General features: G+C 45.9%; 1 protein-coding gene, 1 long non-coding RNA gene and 1 pseudogene across 2 annotated transcripts; 1 reads left to right on the top strand and 2 right to left on the bottom strand.

The window, feature by feature from the left end:
• The first annotated feature begins 1,889 nt into the window (after positions 1–1,889).
• Positions 1,890–17,858, top strand: LOC121566401 (annotated as a pseudogene).
• On the bottom strand, positions 3,241–4,217 carry LOC123490652. Its single transcript, XR_006660999.1, has 3 exons — positions 4,187–4,217; positions 3,622–3,843; positions 3,241–3,355 (listed from the first exon to the last, which is right to left on the bottom strand). It is a non-coding gene; the product is annotated as an uncharacterized LOC123490652 (long non-coding RNA).
• Positions 17,859–18,669: 811 nt separating the features above from the next.
• On the bottom strand, positions 18,670–25,149 carry LOC121566402 (ankyrin repeat and zinc finger domain-containing protein 1-like; the record flags this gene model as incomplete). The annotated part of the gene is made up of 5 exons (XM_041876453.2): positions 18,670–18,808; positions 19,348–19,418; positions 19,502–19,669; positions 20,291–20,402; positions 24,603–25,149. Coding segments are annotated over 5 exons (1,037 nt in total), but the record flags the coding sequence as incomplete, so codon positions are not given.
• Between the last annotated feature and the right edge of the window lie 552 nt (positions 25,150–25,701).

A 25,701-nucleotide genomic window follows, 5' to 3' on the forward strand; every position in this document is an offset into this window, starting at 1 on the left:
ATGCTGCCAGACACAGTATCATAAACCATGTTGCCAGTAACATATTGCAATGTTGCCAGAACAGGTATGTAAACATGCTGCCAGTACACATTATAAACATGCTGCAGTACCAGTATCATAAACCATGCTGCCAGTAACAGTATCATAAACCATGCTGCCAGTACACAGGTATATAAACATGCTGCTAGTATACAGGTATCATAAACTATGCTGCCAGTACACAGGTATCATAAACCATGTGCCAGTACACATGGTATCGTAAAACCATGCTGCCAGTAACAGTATCATAAACTATGCTGAAGTAGACAGTTTCATAAACATGCAGCCAGTACACAGGTATTTTAAATCCAAGGAAACAATTGCATAAACCATGCTGCCAGTACACAGGTATCATAAACCATGCTGCCAGTACACAGGTATCGGTAAACTATGCTGAGTACACAGGTATAGTAAACATGCTGCCAGTACCATGCCCTGTTGCAAATCAGTAATTAGTTGCTTGTGGTGTTGGAATCATTGACTGACGCCTTGCTTTTTGTTCAGATTACTTCTGAGGCAGTGACCCACCTGATGGCAGTGTCACCCAAGATGAGGAGATGTGCTGTATACAAACGGAGGCAAATAACTGCAGGTAGTAACTAACAACGCTGTACAGGTGTGAGGATTGATTATTATGCTAAGGAATGTATCTTATAGTGACCAGATAGTTTCCTTCCCTTCCGTGATTACACTAGTGGAGAATGAGTAAGATAGTATGTGTGGGAGGGGGACCCGGTAACTGAGGACCGTTCGTCTTTCCTGGGGAGAAATTTAGAACAACGGAACACGGACGGGAAAAGGGAGATTGTAGAATATAACTGGGGACAGGTAGGATTTGAGACAGCGAACCCCAACTTTAAGAATACAGGGGAAGGACTAGACAGCGAACCCTAACTTAACCCTAACCCAGGAAGGACTTTGAGACAGCGAACCCTAACTTTAACCCTAACCCAGGTAGGACAGCGAACCCTAACTTTGACCCTAACCCAGGAAGGACAGCGAACCCTAACTTTAACCCTAACCCAGGAAGGACTTTGAGACAGCGAACCCTAACTTTAACCCTAACCCAGGAAGGACTTTGAGACAGCGAACCCTAACTTTAACCCTAACCCAGGAAGGACTTTGAGACAGCGAACCCTAACTTTAACCCTAACTCAGGTAGGACAGCTAACCCTAACTTTAACCCTAACCCAGGAAGGACTGTGAGACAGCTAACCCTAACTTTAACCCTAACCCAGGAAGGACTGTACACCACTATAGACTTTGGGACGGGTAGGAAGTACGACGGAGCCAGGAGGAGAGAGGTTTCTAGAGATTGTGTTGTAGCATAGATTGGCACCAGTTTTAAAGCTTATTTTGTTTCTCCACTCAGACGTCAACATATCCCAAGCTTTCAGTCGGCAGCGGAGATTCGAACCAAGAGGCCCCTCTGGTGAGTCAAGTAGTTTCTTACAACAACTTCATATAGTAGATGATGTGGGACCGTACCTAAACTGCTATGTGCTGCTTCCAGGTGAACTCTGAGTTCTACCACACGGGTGGCTGGACCACTGGGGGGCGATAAGCATGCTCAGGTGGACACCCAGAAGGTCATGCAGGATGCTGGGAGGGAGATGCTCAATCTGGGGGCCAAAACGTCAACATGCTAGGTCCCCAAAACCTCTCTGTGTGTGATAAAGTGCCAAAGGTTTCATAAAAAGGCAGTAGATGTTTTAGCAATTTACCGATAAGACACCGACATTGTTTTTGATAAGGTGTAGTAGGAAGCAACAAAGCTAACTGAATGAGCTGATAGCATAAACAAGTGTTTGTCAAAACAAAAGCAATTGTCCTATTCTCTCACTACAGGTATATGTTTGAAGGAGGGACAAACTTTGGCTACTGGAATGGTTGGTTAAATAAGCTGTATCAATATTTCCGTCATTAAGTCTCGTATACCAATCATTAATACTGTCAAAGTATAACTCGTTGTTGGCCTTATGTTACCCCTGTAGGAGTGGATATATACCTGTTGTCATGTTACCCCTGTAGGAGTGGATATATACCTGTTGTCATGTTACCCCTGTAGGAGTGGATATATACCTGTTGTCATGTTACTGTAGTGGAGGTGGATATATACCTGTTGTCATGTTACCCCTGTAGGATCAGATATACCTGTTGTCATGTTACCCCTGTAGGAGTGGATATATACCATGTTGTCACGTTACCCCCTGTAGGAGTGGATATATACCTGTTGTCATGTTACCCTGTAGGAGGTGGATATATACCTGTTGTCATGTTACCCCTGTAGGAGTGGATATATACCTGTTGTCACGTTACCCCTGTAGGAGTGGAAGTATACCTGTTGTCACGTTACTGCTAGGAGTGGATTATATACCTGTTGTCACGTTACACCCTGCTAGGAGTGGATATATACCTGTTGGTCACGTTACCCCTGTGGGAGTGGATATATACCTGTTGTCATGTTACCCCTGTAGGATCTGAGATATATACCTGTTGTCATGTTACCCCTGTAGGATCAGATATATACCTGTTGTCACGTTACCCCTGTAGAGTGGATATATACCTGTTGTCAACGTTACCCCTGTAGAGAGTGGATATATACCTGTTGTCACGTTACCCTGTAGGATGTGGATATATACCTGTTGTCACGTTACCCCTGTAGGAGTGGATGTATATACCTGTTGTCATGTTACCCCTGTAGGAGTGGATATATACCTGTTGTCACGTTACCCCCTGTTGGAGCAGTGGATATATCCTGTTGTCATGTTACCCCTGTAGGATCAGATATATACCTGTTGTCATGTTACCCCTGTAGGGTGGGGATATATACCTGTTGTCATGTTACCCTGTAGGAGTGGATATATACCTGTTGTCAACGTTACCCTGCAGGAGTGGATATATACCTGTTGTCATGTTAACCCCTGTAGGATCAGATATATACCTGTTGTCATGTTACCCTGTAGAGTGGATATATACCTGTTGTCATGTTACCCCTGTAGGAGTGGATATGATACCTGTTGTCATGTTACCCCCTGTAGGATCAGATATAGTACCTGTTGTCATGTTACCCCTGTAGGAGTGGATATATATACCTGTTGTCATGTTACCTGTAGGAGTGGATATATACCTGTTGTCATGTTACCCCTGTAGGATCAGATATATACCTGTTGTCTATGTTACCCCCTGTAGAGTGGATATATACCTGTTGTCATGTTACCCCTGTAGGAGTGGATATATACCTGTTGTCACGTTACCCCTGTAGGAGTGGATATATACCTGTTGTCACGTTACCCCTGTAGGAGTGGATATATACCTGTTGTCACGTTACACCCTGTGAAAGGAAGTGATGATATATACCTGTTGTCATGTTACCCCTGTAGGAGTGGATATATACCTGTTGTCACCGTTACCCCGCACGGAGTGGATATATACCTGTTGTCTATGTTACCCCTGTAGGATCAGATATATACCTGTTGTCACGTACCCCTGTAGGAGTGGATATATACCTGTTGTCATGTTACCCCTGTAGGAGTGGGATATACCTGTTGTCATGTTACCCCTGTAGGAGTGGATATATACCTGTTGTCACGTTACCCCTGTAGGAGTGGATATATACCTGTTGTCATGTTACCCCTGTAGGAGTGGATATATACCTGTTGTCATGTTACCCCTGTAGGAGTGGATATATACCTGTTGTCATGTTACCCCTGTAGGATCAGATATATACCTGTTGTCATGTTACCCCTGTAGGAGTGGATATATACCTGTTGTCATGTTACCCCTGTAGGAGTGGATATATACCTGTTGTCATGTTACCCCTTAGGATCAGATATATACCTGTTGTTCATGATTACCCCTGCAGGAGTGGATATATACCAGTGTTGTCACGTTACCCCTGTAGGATCAGATATATACCTGTTGTCATGTTACCCCGATGAGAGAGTGGATATATACCTGTTGTCATGTTGCCCCTGTAGGAGTGGATATATACCTGTTGTCTACATTCTTACCCCTGTAGGAAGTGGATATATACTCTGTTGTCACGTTACCCTGTAGGAGTGGATATATACCTGTTGTCACGATTACCTGTAGGATCAGATATATACCTGTTGTCATGTTACCCCTGTAGGAGTGGATAGTATACCTGTTGTCACGTTACCCCTGTAGGAGTGGATATATACCTGTTGTCATGTTATCCCTGTAGGATCAGATATATACCGTTGTCCACGTTACCCTGGTAGGAGTGGATATATACCTGTTGTCACGTTATCCCCTGTAGGAGTGGATATAGTACCGTTGTCATGTTACCCCTGTAGAGTGGATATATACCTGTTGTCACGTTACCCCTGGTGGATCAGATATATACCTGTTGTCATGTTACCCCAGTAGCGAGTGGATATATACCTGTTGTCACGTTACCTGTAGGAGTGGATATATACCTGTTGTCACGTTACCTGTAGGAGTGGATATATACCTGTTGGTAACGTTACCCCTGTGAGGATCAGATATATACCTGTTGTTGTTTACCCCTGTAGGGAGTGGATATATACCTGTTGTCAAGTTACCCCTGTAGGAGTGGATATATACCTGTTGTCACGTTACCCCTGTAGGAGTGAATATATACCTGTTGTCATGTTACACCCTGCAGGAGTGGATATATACCTGTTGTCACGTTACCCTGTAGGAGTGGATATATACCTGTTGTCACGTTACCCCTGTAGGAGTGGATATATACCTGTTGTCATGTTACCCCTGTAGGAGTGGATATATACCTGTTGTCATGTTACCCCTGTGGGAGTGGATATATACCTGTTGTCATGTTACCCCTGTAGGAGGTGGATATATACCTGTTGGGTCATGTTACCCCTGTAGGAGTGGATATATACCTGTTGTCTTTGTATACCCTGTAGGGATCAGATATATACTGTTGCCATGTTACCCCTGTAGGAGTGGATATATACCTGTTGTCACGTTACCCCTGTAGGAGTGGATAAAGTATACCTGTTGTCACGTTACCCCTGTAGGAGTAGATATATACCTGTTGTCCACGTTACCCCTGTAGGATCAGATATGATACCTGTTGTCATGTTACCCTGTAGGAGTGGATATATACCTGTTGTCGCGCATTACCCCTGTAGGAGTGGGATATACCCTGTTGGGTCACGTTACCCCTGTAGGAGTGAACCATATACCTGTTGTCATGTTACCCCCTGTAAGTGGATATATACCATGTTGTCACGTTACCCCTGTAGGAGTGGATATATACCTGTTGTCACGTTACCCTGTAGGAGTGGATATATACCTGTTGTCATGTTACCCCTGTAGGAGTGGATATATACCTGTTGTCATGTTACCCCCGTGTAGAGTGAGATATATACCTGTTGTCATGTTACCCCTGTAGGAGTGGATATATATACCATGTTGTCATGTTACCCCTGTAGGGAGTGGATATATACCTGTTGTCATAAGAAAAAGTTAACCCCTGTAGGATCAGATATATAGACTGTTGTCATGTTACCCTGTAGGAGGTGGGATATATATACCTGTTGTCATGTTACCCCTGTAGGATCAGATATATACCTGTTGTCATGTTACCCCTGTAGGATCAGATATATACCTGTTGTCATGTTACCCCTGTAGGAGTGGATATATACCTGTTGTCATGTTACCCCTGTAGGAGTGGATATATACCTGTTGTCATGTTACCCCTGTAGGAGTGGATATATACCTGTTGTCATGTTACCCCTGTAGGAGTGGATATATACCTGTTGTCATGTTACCCCTGTAGGAGTGGATATATACCTGTTGTCATGTTACCCCTGTAGGATCAGATATATACCTGTTGTCATGTTACCCCTGTAGGATCAGATATATACCTGTTGTCATGTTACCCCTGTAGGAGTGGATATATACCTGTTGTCATGTTACCCCTGTAGGAGTGGATATATACCTGTTGTCACGTTACCCCTGTAGGAGTGGATATATACCTGTTGTCATGTTACCCCTGTAGGAGTGGATATATACCTGTTGTCATGTTACCCCTGTAGGAGTGGATATATACCTGTTGTCATGTTACCCCTGTAGGATCAGATATATACCTGTTGTCATGTTACCCCTGTAGGATCAGATATATACCTGTTGTCATGTTACCCCTGTAGGATCAGATATATACCTGTTGTCATGTTACCCCTGTAGGAGTGGAAATATACCTGTTGTCATGTTACCCTGTAGGAGTGGATATATACCTGTTGTCATGTTACCCCTGTAGGAGTGGATATATACCTGTTGTCATGTTACCCCCTGTAGGAGTGGATATATACCTGTTGTCATGTTACCCCTGTAGGATCAGATATATACCTGTTGTCATGTTACCCTGTAGGATCAGATATATACCTGTTGTCATGTTACCCTGTAGGAGTGGATATATACCTGTTGTCATGTTACCCTGTAGGGAGTGGATATATACCTGTTGTTCACGTTACCCCTGTAGGAGTGGATATATACCTGTTGTCATGTTACCCCTGTAGGAGTGGATATATACCTGTTGTCATGTTACCCTGTAGGAGTGGATATATACCTGTTGTCATGTTACCCTGTAGGATCAGATATATACCGTTGTCATGTTACCCTGTAGGATCAGATATATACCTGTTGTCATGTTACCCCTGTAGGAGTGGATATATACCTGTTGTCATGTTACCCCCTGTAGGAGTGGTATATATACCTGTTGTCAGCGTTACCCCTGTAGGAGTGGATATATACCTGTTGTCCACGTTACCCCTGTAGGAGTGGATATATAACTGTTGTCACGTTACCCCTGTAGGAGTGGATACATAACTGTTGTCACGTTACCCCCTGTAGGAGCAGACCATGACAACAGGTTTAGGTCGGTAGTGACCAGTTATGACTACAACGCCCCTCTGTCTGAGGCAGGAGACCCTACAGAGAAACTACTAGGAATACGGGACACCATCAGCAAGGTAACATGACTGGGACCAACCCACAGGACCCAAATGGCACCCTATGCCCTATATAGTGCACTACTTTAGACCAGGGCCCATAGTGCTCTGGTGTACTATATCGGGATACTAGGGTACCACAGGCTCTGGTCAAAAGTATCACACTAGATAGGGAGGCACTTGAGATGCAGACCCATTTGAAATATATTATATTGATGACAAGTGTGTTGTGTCTTTTACTGGCTATATTTTCCCCTTTCCATCTAGTTCAGAGACATCCCTGTGGGTCCCATGCCCCAGCCTCTCCCAAGATGGCCTATGGCTTTGTGACTCTGACAATGGTATGGGCTCATTCTAGCATACTTCGCTACCACCCAACACATTGCCTTATAATAGACGCGACGATAGGTATTGGTTGAAGTTCAGTGTTAAATTCAAATCTCCCTACCGTCATATCAATATGCCAATATGACACCAATCTCGATGGAAATTCGCAAAACAACTTGATTGGAGATACACAACACACCCCTCGCCTCTCGTCATGAGCCGTCCCAGCCGTTACTGAGAAACACATACCAGATGTTTTAACAGGGTCGGTAGCACGATTTTTATGAGTATTTCTTGCGCCGACCAAGCTCAAATTCTAGACGTCTGATTTAAAAAGAGACTATAGCGTCCATAAAGTGACCATTGGACTTAGAAAATGCCGGATTGACTAAGTTTATAGGTGCAACAGTTTTTATTAAATGTATAATTTATCGCTCTCATGTGCTCATTTCTGTCCGTTAAGAACCAACGATGTGCTACCTTGTTTCTATCATTTTTGACAATGCTAACATCTTTCTTAGCTGAAACTCAGAGTTGTAACACTGGTTGGTTGCTCAGCAACAACACAGCTGCTTGCGCCATACTGCCAGTCCTAAGAAGGGTATGGATCAAACCTAGGCTACTGTCTATAGCTAGCTACAGTGGGGAAAAAAAGTATTTGATCCCCTGCTGATTTTGTACGTTTGCCCACTGACAAAGACATGATCAGTCTATAATTTTAATGGTAGGTTTATTTGAACAGTGAGAGACAGAATAACAACAAAAAAATCCAGAAAAATGCATGTCAAAAATGTTATAAATTGATTTGCATTTTAATGAGGGAAATAAGTATTTGACCCCTCTGCAAAACATGACTTAGTACTTGGTGGCAAAACCCTTGTTGGCAATCACAGAGGTCAGACGTTTCTTGTAGTTGGCCACCAGGTTTGTATACATCTCAGGAGAGGATTTTGTCCAACTCTCTTTGCAGATCTTCTCCAAGTCATTAAGGTTTCGAGGCTGACGTTTGGTAACTCGAACCTTCAGCTTTCCCCTCCACAGATTTTCTATGGGACCAAGGTCTGGAGACTGTTGAGCTACTCCAGGACCTTAATGTGCTTCTTCTTGAGCCACTCCTTTGTTGCCTTGGCCATGTGTTTTGGGTCATTGTCATGCTGGGAATACCCATCCACGACCCATTTTCAATGCCCTGGCTGAGGGAAGGAGGTTCTCACCCAAGATTTGACGGTACATGGCCCCGTCCATCGTCCCTTTGATGGGGTGAAGTTGTCCTGTCCCCTTAGCAGAAAAACACCCCCAAAGCATAAAGTTTCCACCTCCATGTTTGGGCGTGGGGTATAGTGTTCTTGGGTCATAGGCAGCATTCCTCCTCCCTCCAAACACGGCGTAGTTGAGTTGATGCCAAAGAGCTCCATTTTGGTCTCATCTGAACACAACACTTTCACCCAGTTCTCCTCTGAATCATTCAGATGTTCATTGGGCAAACTTCAGACGGGCATGTATGTGCTTTCTTGAGCAGGGGGACCCTCACGGGTGCTGCAGGATTTCAGTCCTTCACGGCGTAGTGTGTGTTACCAATTGTTTTCTTGGTGACTATGGTCCCAGCTGCCTTGAGATCATTGGACAAGATCCTCCCCGCGGTAGTTCTGGGCTGATTCTCACCGTTCTCACGATCATTGCAAACTCCACGAGGTGAGATCTTTGCTTGGAGCCCCAGGCCGAGGGAGATTGACAGTTATTTTGTGTTTCTTCCATTTGCGAATAATCGCACCAACTGTTATCACCTTCTCACCAAGCTGCTTGGCGATGGTCTTGTTTACCCATTCCAGTCTTGTGTAGGTCTACAATCTTGTCCCTGACATCCTTGGAGAGCTCTTTGGTCTTGGCCATGGTGGAGAGTTTGGAATCTGATTGATTGACTGTCTTGGTGTGTTTGGACCATGATAGTTTGTTGGTGATGTGGACACCAAGGAACTTGAAGCTCTCAACCTCTTCCACTACAGCCCCGTCGATGAGAATGGGGGCGTGCTCAGTCCTCTTTTTTTTCCCTGTAGTCCACAATCATCTCCTTTGTCTTGGTCACGTTGAGGGAGAGGTTGTTATCCTGGCACCACACGGCCAGGGTCTCTGACCTCCTCCCTATAGGCTGTCTCATCGTTGTCGGTGATCAGGCCTACCACTGTTGTGTCGTCGGCAAACTTAATGATGGTGTTGGAGGTGCCTGGCCATGCAGTCATGGGGTGAACAGGGAGTACAAGAGGGGGACTGAGCACGCACCCTCGAGGGGCCCCCGTGTTGAGGATCAGTGTGGCAGATGTGTTGTTACCTACCCTTACCACCTGGGGGCAGCCTGTCAGGAAGTCCAGGATCCAGTTGCAGAGGGAGGTGTTTAGTCCCAGAGTCCTTACAGTTACCTACGCTACATTTCCTCGACTAAGACCAAGACCACAACACAAACCATAGCCGAGAAAAACAAATTGCCTTGTTAAGAAACAGTAAGTTAGCTATGTTGAACCGCATGTAGTAAACGGTTGAACCCCAAATGCATATTTGTGCATTCTTACCATATTGACAGCATTGCTGTTTCAAACAGGTGTCCTAATAAATTTCAGATCCAGCATAAACTCCCTCTCCTGCCGTCTTGACATGATGTGTGCTGACTGATCAACACAGTGTCAAATTACTTTCAGTGCGTTCTACAGGAAATCTGGAATCGCTCATCCACAAGTAGAACATAGTCCGGGGCTCCACCCACTGCACCAGGTTAAAACAACAGCAGCCTGGTCTCATAGTCTAGTCAGTAACATAGTACATGTAAATCCGGGACACTGAAATTAGTATGATATGTTACGTTTGGTACGGGTACATAAGACAGGTTGACTTTAAAGGAGAAATCACTCTTTTGTTTTTATGTAAATGAAATGTTTATAGAAGGGTCCAGACACTTTTTTTTTGAGAAACTTATCCCAGCTGCGATTCACTTCCTTGTTGTGCAGTGTCAGGGCACGCAAAATACATGAACAAACGCTCCACAAACACCCAAATATACAGGCTTTCAAATGATGCCCACCTGACCCAGGCTTTCAAATGATGCCCACCTGACCCAGGCTTTCAAATGATGCCCACCTGACCCAGGCTTTTAAATGATGCCCACCTGACCCAGGCTTTCAAATGATGCCCACCTGACCCAGGCTTTCAAATGATGCCCACCTGACCCAGGCTTTCAAATGATGCCCACCTGACCCAGATTGCGATTTTATAACGGACCGTTTTTGGATTGCGTAAACAACAACATTAATTGTGAGGGCAGGAAAGCATGGTTGTGTTACAAACAACTACCAGTGTGTTTGCTTTAGTTCCTCAACCTCACAGCTAGGAGAGCTCAAAAAACCCACCTTATAGTTGAATCCTCTTATTTGAGTCATAAAAGTGCATTGAAATGACTTAAGAACTGTGCACACTTTGGAAAGGTGTGTCCACTTGGAGACACTGGAGAGGTGTGGTCACTTTGAAACACTGGAGAGGTGTGGTCACTTGGAGACAGTGGAGAGGTGTGTCCACTTGGAGACAGTGGAGAGGTGTGTCCACTTGGAGACACTGGAGAGGTGTGGTCACTTGGAGACACTGGAGAGGTGTGTCCACTTGGAGACAGTGGAGAGGTGTGGTCACTTGGAAACACTGGAGAGGTGTGGTCACTTGGAAACACTGGAGAGGTGTGGTCACTTGGAAACACTGGAGAGGTGTGGTCACTTGGAGACACTGGAGAGGTGTGTCCACTTGGAGACAGTGGAGAGGTGTGGTCACTTGGAGACACTGGAGAGGTGTGGTCACTTGGAGACACTGGAGAGGTGTGTCCACTTGGAGACAGTGGAGAGGTGTGGTCACTTTGAGACACTGGAGAGGTGTGTCCACTTGGAGACACTGGAGAGATGTGGTCACTTGGAGACACTGGAGAGGTGTGGTCACTTGGAGACAGTGGAGAGGTGTGGTCACTTGGAGACAGTGGAGAGGTGTGGTCACTTGGAGACAGTGGAGAGGTGTGGTCACTTGGAGACAGTGGAGAGGTGTGGTCACTTGGAGACAGTGAGAGGTGTGTCCACTTGGAGACAGTGGAGAGGGTGTGGTCACTTTGAGACACTGGAGAGGTGTGGTCACTTGGAGACAGTGGAGAGGTGTGTCCACTTGGAGACACTGGAGAGATGTGGTCGCTTGGAGACACTGAGAGGTGTGTCCACTTGGAGACACTGGAGAGGGGTGTGTCCACTTGGAGACACTGGAGAGGTGTGTCCACTTTGGAGACAGTGGAGAGGTGTGGTCACTTGGAGACAGTGGAGAGGGTGTGTCCACTTGGAGACAGTGGAGAGGTGTGTCCACTTGGAGACAGTGGAGAGGTGTGTCCACTTGGAGACAGTGGAGAGGTGTTGTCCACTTGGAGACAGTGGAGAGGTGTGGTCACTTGGAGACAGTGGAGAGGTGTGTCCACTTGGAGACAGTGGAGGAGTGTGTGTCCACTTGGAGACAGTGGAGAGGTTGTGGTCACTTGGAGACAGTGGAGAGGTGTGTCCACTTGGAGACAGTGGAGAGGTGTGTCCACTTGGAGACAGTGGAGAGGTGTGTCCACTTGGAGACAGTGGAGAGGTGTGTCCACTTGGAGATACCAGTTAGTCCTCTCACTCAAACCCTTGTCATTTTATTGTCTTATGTTTTCCAGGAATATTCTTATCATGTTACTGAATGTATCCTGAGTATTTTGTTAACAACGAAAAGTACAGTAAATGTAAAATGCAGATAAAATCAACAGTGTAATGTTTGGATTCAGTCTTGTCAGGTCAACTGTTGTCCTTTTATGCAGATGTTTTCCATATTTACTCTGCTCATCTGCATGTAGCTCTATCCATATGGGTAAATTCCCACCAGTGTAAATGGTTAACATAAAATATCTTGGTTGACAAATTTAGAGTGAATGTTACAGATGAAAGGCCTACTGTTATTGTTATAATTTGCATTGTGAAATGTAAATGTAAAAATAGCTTATAACACCATTAATACTCCCAACTGTTATTTTTGGAAGAAAAACTATAGATATTTGTGCAGACCACCTGCAGGTTGAAGACCAATGGCCCTAATTAAAGGACAAATAAATCCATAGTATGAATACTGTATGACTTAAACCTCTGGCTCTGTTTGGTAGGTAGGGAACCTCAGCAGCCTGTTGGACACGCTGTCACCTCAGGGTCCCGTCCGATCCCGGTACCCTCTGTCTTTTGAAGAGATTAAGCAGGTAGCTCTACCACCTCTGTCTGTTGTCGTTATGGAGTGTTGTTGTCAATAATCGGAGAAAAATGATGTAACTTTGTTTTAACTTTACTTAATGTGTTGTTTAGTACTATGGTTTCATGCTGTACCGGACCAAGCTGCCCAGGGACCTGCCAGAAGACACACCCCTCATCTCCCCTCTGAATGGGGTTCATGACCGAGCATATGTCTCTGTCTGTGGGGTAGGTGTCTCTGTCTGTGGGGGTAGAGTGTCTCTGTCTGTGGGGTAGGTGTCTCTGTCTGTGGGGTAGGTGTCTCTGTCTGTGGGGTAGGTGTCTCTGTCTGTGGGGTAGGTGTCTCTGTCTGTGGGGTAGGTGTCTCTGTCTGTGGGGTAGGTGTGTCTGTCCGTGGGGTAGGTGTCTGTTTGTCTGTGGGGTAGGTGTCTGTTTGTCTGTGGGGTAGGTGTCTCTGTCTGTGGGGTAGGTGTCTCTGTCTGTGGGGTAGGTGTCTGTCTGTGGGGTAGGTGTCTCTGTCTGTGGGGTAGGTGTCTCTGTCTGTGGGGTAGGTGTTCTGTCTGTGGGGTAGGTGTCTCTGTCCGTGGGGTAGGTGTCTGTCTTTCTGTGGGGTAGGTGTCTGTCCGTGGGATAGGTGTCTGTTTGTCTGTGGGGTAGGTCAATCAATCACATTTGATTTATAAAGCCCTTTTTACATCAGCAGATGTCACAAAGTGCTATACAGAAACCCAGCCTAAAATCCCAAACAGCAGCAATGCAGATGTAGAAGCACGGTGGCAAGGAAAAACTCCCTGGAAAGGCTGGAACCTAGGAAGAAACCTAGAGAGGAACCAGGCTCTGAGGGGTGGCCAGTCCTCTTCTGGCTGTGCCGGGTGGAGATTATAACAATACATGGCCATTAAGGCCAGATTTTTCTCCAAGATGTTCAAACGTTCATAGATGACCAGCAGGGTCAAATAATAATCCCAGTGGTTGTAGAGGTTGCAACAGGTCAGTACATCAGGAGTAAATGTCACTTGGCTTTTCATAGCCGGGCATTTAGAGGTTGAAATAGCAGGTGCGGTAGAGAGAGAGTGAAAACAGCAGGTCTGGGACAAGGCAGCACGTCCGGTGAACAGGTCAGGGTTTCCATGCCGCAGGCAGAAGAGTGGAAACTGGAGCAGCAGCACGACCAGGTGGACTGGGGACAGCCAGGAGTCATCAGGCCAGGTAGTCCTGAGGCATGGTCCTAGGGCTCAGGTCCTCCGGGAGGGGAGGGAGAGAGGACCAGGTGGACCTCTGGGGACAGCAAGGAGTCATCAGGCCAGGTAGTCCTGAGGCATGGTCCTAGGGCTCAGGTCCTCCCGGGATGGGGAGGGAGAGAGGACCAGGTGGACTGGGGACAGCCAGGAGTCATCAGGCCAGGTAGTCCTGAGGCATGGTCCTAGGGGCTCAGGTCCTCCCGGGAGGAGGGAGAGAGGACCAGGTGGACTGGGGACAGCCAGGAGTCATCAGGCCAGGTAGTCCTGAGGCATGGTCCTAGGGCTCAGGTCCTCCGGGAGGGGAGGAGAGAGGACCAGGTGGACCGGGGACAGCCAGGAGTCATCAGGCCAGGTAGTCCTGAGGCATGGTCCTAGGGCTCAGGTCCTCCGGGAGGAGAGAGAGGACCAGGTGGACTGGGGACAGCCAGGAGTCATCAGGCATGGTCCTAGTCCTGAGGCATGGTCCTAGGGCTCAGGTCCTCCGGGATATATATATATATGTGTGTGTGTGTGTGAGAGAGAGAGACTCATGCTGACTAGGCCGAGCGCCATGTTGATTCTGGCGTGATCAGGACACGCAGGTTGAAATATCAAAATGAACTCTGAACCAACTATATTAATTTGGGGATAGGTCGAAAAAACCATTAAACATTCATGGACATTTAGCTAGCTAGCTTGCTGTTGCTAGCTATTTTGTCCTGGGATACAAACATTGGGTTGTTATTTTACCTGAAATGCAAAAGGTCCTTTTTTTTCTGGATAGTTGTAGAATTTTGAGTCACACAAAATAATGTGTTAGTTTCTAAAAACCTCTCCAGTAGCAGTAGTAGTCGTCATCTTCTTCAGACTTTGAATACATTTACATTTTAGTCATTTTGCAGACGCTCTTATCCAGAGCGACTTACAGTTAGTGAGTGCATACATTTTCATACTGGCCCCCCGTGGGAAACGAACCCACAACCCTGGCGTTGCAAGCGCCATGCTCTACCAACTGAGCTACAGGGGATCCTATATGGCGGTTGGCAACCAACTTTAAGGTGCATTACCACCACCAACTGGACTGGAGTGCGGACCTCAGTTCATCTTTCAATCATTACGTTACGAACCCCGTGGCTTTAAACGTTTAGGGTGGATGGACAAGAGACCCGTAACATAATTCATGCAAATTAGAATCGTGACATGAAACAGTGAGAACAAAAACTACACGACAACCATAAACTACCGTCAAACATAAAAGGTTTATTTTGGAACACACGGTAAAGGTTTGGGAAAAAGGGCTGAGCAGGACCCAAGAAATGACGCAATAGTGTAAAAAAAAAACTAAACTGATCTTGCCTGCCTCAAGAACCGCTAGGCTACTGCTACCATACAAAAGTACAGTGGGTGGTCCGCTCAGGTCTAACTAGTGTTTTTAGACCGTTTTCTTCCTACGGGTAATGTACGCCCAAGGGCAACTAGCTTAAACTCCCCTTTTCCCAGAAACACACAAAGTTACCAAACAGCGTACACAGGACACCACAGTATCCATACTCACATACGGAAATAGCCTCTCTCTACAAACACAACTGACTTGGCTTTGCAATGCAGAGGAATGTCCACTGATTGGTCCACCTCAGCAATCAGCAGACACCCCAACGACCACCAGTCAGGAACATACAGGACACCTGTGATTAGGGCAGAAGGAGAGGCAAAACACAAAAAGACACAGGATACCTGTATCCATAACACACCCACGTGGGTATAGGCTCCTAAAAACCAATGAGGAGATGGGAGAGGTGGGACTTGCAGCGCGTCAAGCGTCACAAATAGAACCAAGTTCTATTTTAGCGCCTGGCTACGCAGACGAGCAGTTTGGATGAAATGATTGAATAACATGTATGTGTACGTTTATTTTGCAACGCGAGCTGTGGTCAGTACGTCAGGCGCCGCTCCAGAATCTCCCATAAGTATTCGATTGGGTGTTTTTTTTTACACAGGTTGTGTGATGGTTTTGTCCTGTCAGCATGTTGTACAGAGGTTGTGTGATGGTTTTGTCCTGTCAGCATGTTGTACAGAGGTTGTGACCTGCTCCTATATACAGGTTTTCCAGGGGCTGCTGGAGAGAGACACGACTCTGGTGATGAACGTAACAGGGAAGGAGGGGGACCAGATCGATGTTCTAGTGGAGAACATGGGACGGGTCAACTTTGGCAGCAAGATCAACGACTTCAAGGCAAGTCTACATCAACCTCAGTAGACACACAGACACGTGTTTCTATCTTTATCTGAATAAAATAGGTTTTAGCAGTTTAAGATTTATGGTAGTGAGTGAGGCGCTGGTCACACAAAGGTCCACACTCCAATATCCAAGAGAAACGATGAAGTTATTGGAGTCTACAATAGGAATGTTCACGTAAGTATTAGTAAACTTTTGCAAGGAATGTATAGCCAATCCCAGATCTGTTTGTGTCCTTGCCAAGCCAAACATCTCATGACGAAGAGTAGAAAGGAGTTGGCCTGACAACCGGACTGGCACTCTGGCTAAGGAAGGGACACACCTGGTCTCACCTTCAATGTTCTGCTGCAAGCCCAGGGTCTTAACTGGGACCCAGTGGAGAGTGCAGAGGATCATCATGACAATGAGTTGGCAAAGGCACAAAACAGACTGGCACTCAGGCTAAGGAATTGAGACTTAGTTGATCCCTTGGTCATGTCTGTATTTTGCAGGGCCTGTTGAGTAACCTGGTCCTGGGTGAAGATGTGCTGACCGACTGGCAGATCTACCCTCTGGACATTGCGGAGCCATCGCTCCGGATGGCCACAGTCAGGCCAGCGACGCTCCCCGCCCGGCCCAGTCAGAGGGCCCTCAGATGGGCCAGTCTTCTACCAGGGCACCCTGCCTCCCAACGGTCTGGCCTGGGACACCTTTCTCCGGCTCAATGAATGGACCAAGGTGAGGACATAATCAATACTGAGTTAATACTACGGAGTCTATTTACCGTGGCTTACTATTACAGAAATACTACGGTAGTACTTCCCCAATATGGAGATCTATGAACACAATGGCTCTCGAAAAACAAGAGTCAAACAGATGTATGTCCTCCGTGTTCACTATCAGTTCCTTCTTGGGGTTAAGCATATAGGGTCAAATCCTCCACTGACGACATGCCAGTTCTGCGTTGAGAACTGACTGTCTCCCCTCTGCCTCTCCGCCGTTCCCAGGGCCAAGTGTGGATCAACGGGATGAACCTGGGAAGGTATTGGCCTAAGAGAGGTCCCCAGCAGACCCTGTACGTCCCGGGGCCCCTGCTCAGCCCCACCCAGCCCAACAACATCACAGTCCTGGAGCTAGAGAGGGCCCCTCCACACACCAGGGTCCTCTTTATGGACCGGCCCCAGCTCAGCAGCACCGCTGGCAAGACATGACACCACAGCTACAGCAGGTCAACAGGCAGAAGACAGCAGACACACCAGGGTCTCCTTTTTTGCACCGCTGGCAAGACATGACACCTCGGATAAATCAGCTTCTTCATAGTTGACACAGCCAATCCCAGCAAGGGAAACATACAGCAGAGACGACAGACAGCCAATCAATCCCTCCGAATAAGTCTCTGTCCAACCAGCATCAGCTAATACTCGTCTATCAATCAATGTATTAGTAGTATATCCTGTATCAATCAATTCATTTCAGCAGACTTTTCTAGAGTGACTTACTTAGACTATAACAAATGTAACAACTGCTGAGCCAGACTTTCAGTTTCTGAACCCCTTTCTCTGCTACATCTTCAGGAAGCAAATATGATGATCTGTTTAAAGGAAACATAAGGTTTGGTTTTCAGTGTTAAGCTCATTAATAAATAGATGACAGTTATGGTAATCATTGTTTTGACATGATTTAATAACATGAGATGCTGTAAATATGATGCTTCTGTCAAATGCTGCCTCTGTTTGCACTTTACTAGATACCTTTTTAATAAATCATTTTCTTAAAAAACGTAGTGTGTACACTGTACATTAATAAACAGCATTTCATCCATGTACAGTTGAATTAATATCGTTTATTATTATTTAATTTGACACCAGTTGACCCGGTTCAGACCTAGAGGAGCCATCAGCTCTGCCTCCTTTGACTGGTCCGTGAGTTTTTGTGGTGGAAAGTCAGTTTCCTCCTTTACTCAATGCTCTCTCCTGTCTGCTTCGCTCCAGTTAGCCACATTAGCCTTGCGGTGCTCCTGGACACAGCAGAGTTTAAGGTTAGGCTGAGGCTGTTATGGTCATATGTCAGGACCTGTAAGTAGCAATGTTATTGTCGGGTGTTTTAGTTTCCGGCTTTGCTCCAGTTAGCCACATTAGCCTTGCGGTGCTCCTGAACACAGCAGAGTTTAAGGTTAGGCTGAGTCTGTTATGGTCATATGTCAGGACCTGTAAGTAGCAATGTTATTGTCTGGTGTTTAGTTTCCTGCTTTGCTCCAGTTAGCCACATTAGCCTTGCGGTGCTCCTGAACACAGCAGAGTTTAAGGTTAGGCTGAGTCTGTTATGGTCATATGTCAGGACCTGTAAGTAGCAATGTTATTGTCTGGTGTTTAGTTTCCTGCTTCGCTCCAGTTAGCCACATTAGCCTTGCGGTGCTCCTGAACACAGCAGAGTTTAAGGTTAGGCTGAGGCTGTTATGGTCATATGTCAGGACCTGTAAGTAGCAATGTTATTGTCTGGTGTTTAGTTTCCTGCTTTGCTCCAGTTAGCCACATTAGCCTTGCGGTGCTCCTGAACACAGCAGAGTTTAAGGTTAGGCTGAGGCTGTTATGGTCATATGTCAGGACCTGTAAGTAGCAATGTTATTGTCGGGTGTTTTAGTTTCCTGCTTTGCTCCAGTTAGCCACATTAGCCTTGCGGTGCTCCTGGACACAGCGAGGGGTGCGAAGAAGCTGAAGTCCAGGTATTGAAACGGGACCTTTCCCACCAGGGACTCCCCCACACTGCCAACACCGCCTGGTAGAGGAGAGAACAGTAGACACTAGGACGGGTATATGACAGGAGAGAACACAACAGTAGACACTAGACGGTATATGACAGGAGAGAACACAACAGTAGACACTAGACGGTATATGACAGGAGAGAACACAACAGTAGACACTAGACGGTATATGACAGGAGAGAACACAACAGTAGACACTAGACGGTATATGACAGGAGAGAACACAACAGTAGACACTAGAGCGGTATATGACAGGAGAGAACACAACAGTAGACACTAGACGGTATATGACAGGAGAGAACACAACAGTAGACACTAGACGGTATATGACAGGAGAGAACACAACAGTAGACACTAAACTAACTCACAAGTTGAGCCAATACAGAGTAACGTTTGCCTACAGTACAGAGACAGGCTGTTCTGCTATTTGCACTTTGAGTAATGTGTTGTATTCATTTGTCTAACATTGTTTTGTGTTCAGTGAGTCAAAGAGAAGGTTGTTTGACTAATGGCTGCGGTCTTAATAATGTTAGTAATGTCTTAGTAATGTTACCTGGAGTTTGAAAGGTCTCCCCCTGTTGATGCCTTATGGTCTGCCAGCCTCTTCTCTGCAGCCAGTGCTCTCTGTGGGTGGAAATTTGACAGTCGAGCTGCTCGTTTTGAAAAAACTTGTTTTAACAAAAAATAATAATAATCTGTTTTCATACCTTCTCTCGATCGCTTAAGGAGGCAAATCTTTTCTTCTCCTCGACCTCCATCTCTAGTCGTCTCCTCTCCTCCTTCTGCTCTTTCTCCCTCTTTTTCTTTGCTGCTTTCTGGGCCTTTTTCTTCTCCGTCTTCTGGGACTCCAACTCTGCTGTCAGCGGCCCGGGAACCTTAAGGGAATAGACCCAACGTTAGACTTCCCTGCTGTATCACAAAATGCTCAAACATTTCTATGTACATCTTTGGACAATTTTAATGCTCATTGTTTTATAAAAATGTTACTTCGTGTGCTTGAAATGTGTCCTTGCTCCTCATGTGAAATGACCCAGGTACTTCTCCGTCTAGCTAACTCTTAGAACAATACAATCCCCATTGGTTTATTCAGTGTGATTGACAAAAAGTGTATCCCTGCAGAACGTGTCCTCTGACTGGCTGTTAGGACCAACATACTGGATGGTTCCACTTCACGGCTTTATCCCACACTACTCTCCCTAAATGTCCGAGTACTGTACATCTTTGGACAATTGATCGCTCACTGTTTGTTTCCTTGACAGAAAGTGTTCCTCAGTTCGAATGCGACTGGCTCCTGTGTGTCACTAAAGGAACAGCATCTTACCTGAGCCTTGCTGTAGTTGTATTACCTGAGCCCTGCTGTAGTTGTATTACCTGAGCCCTGCTGTAGTTGTATTACCTGAGCCCTGCTGTAGTTGTATTACCTGAGCCCTGCTGTAGTTGTATTACCTGAGCCCTGCTGTAGTTGTATTACCTGAGCCCTGCTGTAGTTGTATTACCTGAGCCCTGCTGTAGTTGTATTTGTCGGGGTGATCAGCCATGTACTTTCTAAACATGTTTCTAGTGTCCTTGTCAGGAGCAACGATGTAGGGAGTCTGGCCTTTCTTGTCTCTGTGGACACAAAAACAGCGTCGACACCATTAACGTTTCCTCTCTTTTTATAGCATATAAACAATACAGTTTTATTGAGCTTGTTATAATAATACATTCAATTTACAACGTGCTTTTCATTGAAAGACAATCACACAAAAAATTACAAATAAATACACACATACACTACCAGTCAAAAGTTTGGACACACCTACTCATTCAAGGGTTTTTCTTTATTTTTACTATTTTCTACATTGTAGAATAATAGTGAAGACATCAAAACTATGAAATAACGCATATGGAATCATGTAGTAACCATAAAAGTGTTAAACAAATCAAAATATATGTTATATTTATGATTCTTCAAATAGCCACTCTTTGCCTTGATGACAGCTTTGCACACTCTTGGCATTCTCTCAACCAGCTTCATGACGTAGTCACCTGGAATGCATTTCAATTAACAGGTGTGCCTTCTTAAAAGTTAATTTGTGGAATTTATTTCCTTCTTAATGCGTCTGAGCCAATCAGTTGTGTTGTGACAAGGTAGGGGGGGTATACAGAAGACACAGTGGCTTGCGAAAGTATTCACCCCCCTTGGCATTTTTCTCATTTTGTTGCCTTACAACCTGGAATTAAAATTGATTTTTTTGGGGGTTTGTATCATTTGATTTACACAACATGCCTACCACTTGGAAGATGCAAAATATTTTTTATTGTGAAACAAAGTCAATACTATGTAGAGCCACCTTTTGCAGCAATTACAGCTGCAAGTCTCTTGGGGTATGTTTCTATAAGCTTGGCACATCTAGCCACTGGGATTTTTGCCAATTTTTCAAGCAAAACTGCTCCAGCTCCTTCAAGTTGGATGGGTTCCGCTGGTGTACAGCAATCTTTAAGTCATACCACAGATTCTCAATTGGATTGAGGTCTGGGCTTTGACTAGGCCATTCAAAGACATTTAAATGTTTCCCCTTAAACCACTCAAGTGTTGCTTTAGCAGTATGCTTAGGGTCATTGTCCTGCTGGAAGGTGAACCTCCGTCCCAGTCTCAAATCTCTGGAAGACTGAAACAGATTTCCCTCAAGAATTTCCCTGTATTTTAGCACCATCCATCATTCCTTCAATTCTGACTAGTTTCCCAGTCCCTGCCGATAAAAAACATCCCTACAGCATGATGCTGCCACCACCATCCTTCACTGTGGGGATGATGTTCTCGGGGTGATGAGAGGTGTTGGGTTTGCGCTAGACATAGCGTTTTCCTTGATGGCCAAAAAGCTCCGTTTTAGTCTCATCTGACCAGAGTACCTTCTTCCATATGTTTGGGGAGTCTCCCATGCCTTTTGGCGAACACTCAAACGTGTTTGCTTACTTTTTTCTTTAAGCAATGGCTTTTCTGGCCACTCTTCCGTAAGCCCAGCTCTGTGGAGTGTACGGCTTAAAGTGGTTCTATGGACAGATACGCCATCTCTCCGCTGTGGAGCTTTGCAGCTCCTTCAGGGTTACCTTTGGTCTCTTTGATGCCTCTCTGATTAATGCCCTCCTTGCCTGGTCCGTGAGTTTTGGTGGGCGGCCCTCTCTTGGCAGGTTTGTTGTGGTGCAATATTCTTTCCATTTTTTTATAATGGATTTTAAATGGTGCTCTGTGGGATGTTCAACGTTTCGGATATTTTTTTTATAACCCAACCCTGATCTGTACTCCTCCACAACTTTGTCCCTGACCTGTTTGGAGAGCTCCTTGGTCTTCATGGTGCCGCTTGCTTGATGATGCCCCTTGCTTATGGGTGTTGCAGACTCTGGGGCCTTTCAGAACAGGTGTGTATATATACTGAGATCATGTGACAGATCATGTGACACTTAAATAAAGTCCACCTGTGTGCAATCTAACTAATTATGTGACTTCTGAAGGTAATTGGTTGCACTATATCTTATTTAGGGGCTTCATAGCAAAGGGGGTGAATACATATGCACGCACCACTTTTCCGTTATTTTTTAAAAAGTAATTTTTTTCATTTCACATACACAAAATAGTGTATGTCCATTACATGAAATCCAAATAAAAATCCATTTAAATTACAGGTTGTAATGCAACAAAATAGGAAAAACGCCAAGGGGGATGAATACTTTTGCAAGGCATATACAGAAGATAGCCCTGTTTGGTAAAAGACCAAGTCCATATTATGTCAAGAACAGTTCAAATAAGCAAAGAGAAACGACAGTCCATCATTACTTTAAGACATGAAGGTCAGTCAATCCGGAAAATTTCAAGAACTTTGAAAGTTTCGTCAAGTGCAGTCGCAAAAATCATCAAGCGCTATGATGAAACTGGCTCTCATGAGGACCGCCACAGGAATGGAAGACCCAGAGTTACCTCTGCTGCAGAGGATAAGTTCATTAGAGTTACCAGCCTCCAGAAATTACAGCCCAAATAAATTCTTCAGAGTTCAAGTAACAGACACATCTCAACATCAACTGTTCAGAGGGAGACTCGTGAATCAGGGGCTTCATGGTCGAATTGCTGCAAAGAAACCACTATTAAAGGACACCAATAAGAAGAGACTTGCTTGGGCCAAGAAACACGAGCAATGGACATTAGACCGGTGGAAATCTGTCCTTTGGTTTGATAAGTCTAAATTTGAGATTTTTGGTTCCAACCACTGTGTCTTTGTGAGACGCAGAGTAGGTGAACGGATGATCTCCGCATGTGTGGTTCCCACCGTGAAGCATGGAGGAGGAGGTGTGATGGTGCTTTGCTGGTTACATGGTCTGTGATTGATTTAGAATTCAAGGCACACTTAACCAGCATGGCTACCACAGCATTCTGCAGCGATACGCCATCCCATCTGGTTTGGGCTTAGTGAGACTATCATTTGTTTTTCAACAGGACAATGACCCAACACACCTTCAGGCTGTGTAAGGGCTATTTTACCAAGAAGGAGAGTGATGGAGTGCTGCATCAGATGACCTGGCCTCTACAATCCCCCGACCTCAACCCAATTGAGATGGTTTGGGATGAGTCGGACCGCAGAGTGAATGAAAAGCAGCCAACAAGTGCTCAGCACATGTGGGAACTCCTTCAAGACTGTTGGAAAAGCCATTGAAGAGGAGTGGGACAACATTCCACAGGCCACAATGAACAGCCTGATCCATGCCCCCTTGTTCTGTGTGTGTGTTTATTTATATATATATATATATATATATATATATATATATATATATAAACTCAGCAAAAAAAGAAATGTCCCTTTTTCAGGACCCTGTCTTTCAAAGATAATTAATAAAAATTCAAATAACTTCACAGATCTTCATTGTAAAGGGTTTAAACACTGTTTCCCAGTGCTTGTTCAATGAACCATAAACAATTAATGAACATGCACCTGTGGAACGGTCGTTAAGACACTAACAGCTTACAGGGACGGTAGGCAATTAAGTCACTGTTATGAAAACTTAGGACACTAAAGAGGCCTTTCTACTGACTCTGAAAAACACCAAAAGAAAGATGCCCAGGGGTCCCTGCTCATCTGCGTGAACGTGCCTTAGGCATGCTGCAAGGAGGCATGAGGACTGCAGATGTGGCCAGGGCAATAAATTGCAATGGCTGTACTGTGAGACGCCTAAGACAGCGCTACAGGGAGACAGGACGGACAGCTGATCGTCCTCGCAGTGGCAGACCACGTGTAACAACACCTGCACAGGATCGGGTACATCTGAACATCACACCTAAGGGACAGGTACAGGATGGCAACAACAACTGCCCGAGTCACACCAGGAACGCACAATCCCTCCATCAGTGCTCAGACTGTCCGCAATAGGCTGAGAGAGGCTGTACTGAGGGCTTGTAGGCCTGTTGAAAGGCAGGTCCTCACCAGACATCACCGGCAACAACGTCTCCTATGGGCTCAAACCCACGCAATAAAATGCAAATTAATTACTTAAAAATCATACAATGTGATTTCCTGGATTTTTGTTTTAGATTCCGTCTCTCACAGTTGAAGTGTACCTATGATAAAAATTACAGACCTCTACATGCTTTGTAAGTAGGAAAACCTGCAAAATCGGCAGTGTATCAAATACTTGTTCTCCCCACTGTATGTCCTTAAAAAGCAGCTACAAATATTACAATGTATTGAAAACCATCCCATGGCTATTTCCAAATACCCCGGTATACGATATCTAGGGTATACCGCTCAAGCCTAACATAAATATATATATATGGTTCATTACTTGCATGCCGGGTTGCTGCCTGCATCCATCAGCATCTGGGCCACTCCTTTCTGTCCCGCTGCTGAGGCCACATGGAGCAGAGTGAAGCCGGAGGAGTCTATGGGCTGGTTGAGTAGGGCTAGTGGACTCAGGGCTGCAGGGTCCTGGGAAGAGCAGCTCTTCTCCTCCTCCTCTCCCTCTTGCTTTGCACCCTGCTCTCCCTGGTCCTCCCTCTGTCCAGCCTGGTCTCCCTGGTCCTCCCTCTGTCCAGCCTGGTCTCCCTGGTCCTCCCTCTGTCCAGCCTGGTCTCCCTGGTCCTCCCTCTGTCCAGCCTGGTCTCCCTGGTCCTCCCTGTGTCCAGCCTGGTCTCCCTGGTCCTCCCTGTGTCCAGCCTGGTCTCCCTGGTCCTCCCTCTGTCCAGCCTGGTCTCCCTGGTCCTCCTCCTTGCCTCCACCCTGCTCTCCCCTCCTCACTGGTAGAAGGCTGATGAGGGTGTCCAGGTCTCCAATCTTACAGGCGGTGTAGAGTGCATCCCTCAGCCCATAGTCCCAGGACTCATCAGGCTCCTCTGAGAAGATGCAGAGAAGGAAGTGATCCAGCTGTCTACTACAAACACAGACAGACAGACAGACAGGCAGGCAGACAGACAGACAGACAGACAGACAGACAGACAGGCAGGCAGACAGGCAGGCAGACAGGCAGGCAGGCAGGCAGACAGACAGACAGACAGACAGACAGGCAGACAGACAGACAGACAGGCAGGCAGACAGGCAGGCAGGCAGACAGGCAGGCAGACAGGCAGGCAGGCAGACAGGCAGGCAGACAGGCAGGCAGGCAGGCAGGCAGACAGGCAGGCAGACAGGCAGGCAGGCAGACAGACAGGCAGACAGGCAGGCAGGCAGACAGACAGGCAGAGTTTGGTTATGATCTCACCATCTTCATGTTGTGCTGTCTTCTTTCCCCTGGGTTTCCTCCCTCCCCTGTTTCTCTCTCCTCCCTCTCCTGGTTGGTGTCTTCAGAAGCAGCAGCAGCTTCCCGGTTACTTAGACCTGAACCTGAACACAGAAACCATTTTTTTTGTAGCTTTTGAGAGATTATCATGACAGAAAGTCCTGTTGTA

The sequence above is a fragment of the Coregonus clupeaformis genome, unplaced genomic scaffold (genome assembly GCF_020615455.1).
Source record: "Coregonus clupeaformis isolate EN_2021a unplaced genomic scaffold, ASM2061545v1 scaf4295, whole genome shotgun sequence".
In the NCBI taxonomy this organism is placed as follows: domain Eukaryota; kingdom Metazoa; phylum Chordata; class Actinopteri; order Salmoniformes; family Salmonidae; genus Coregonus; species Coregonus clupeaformis.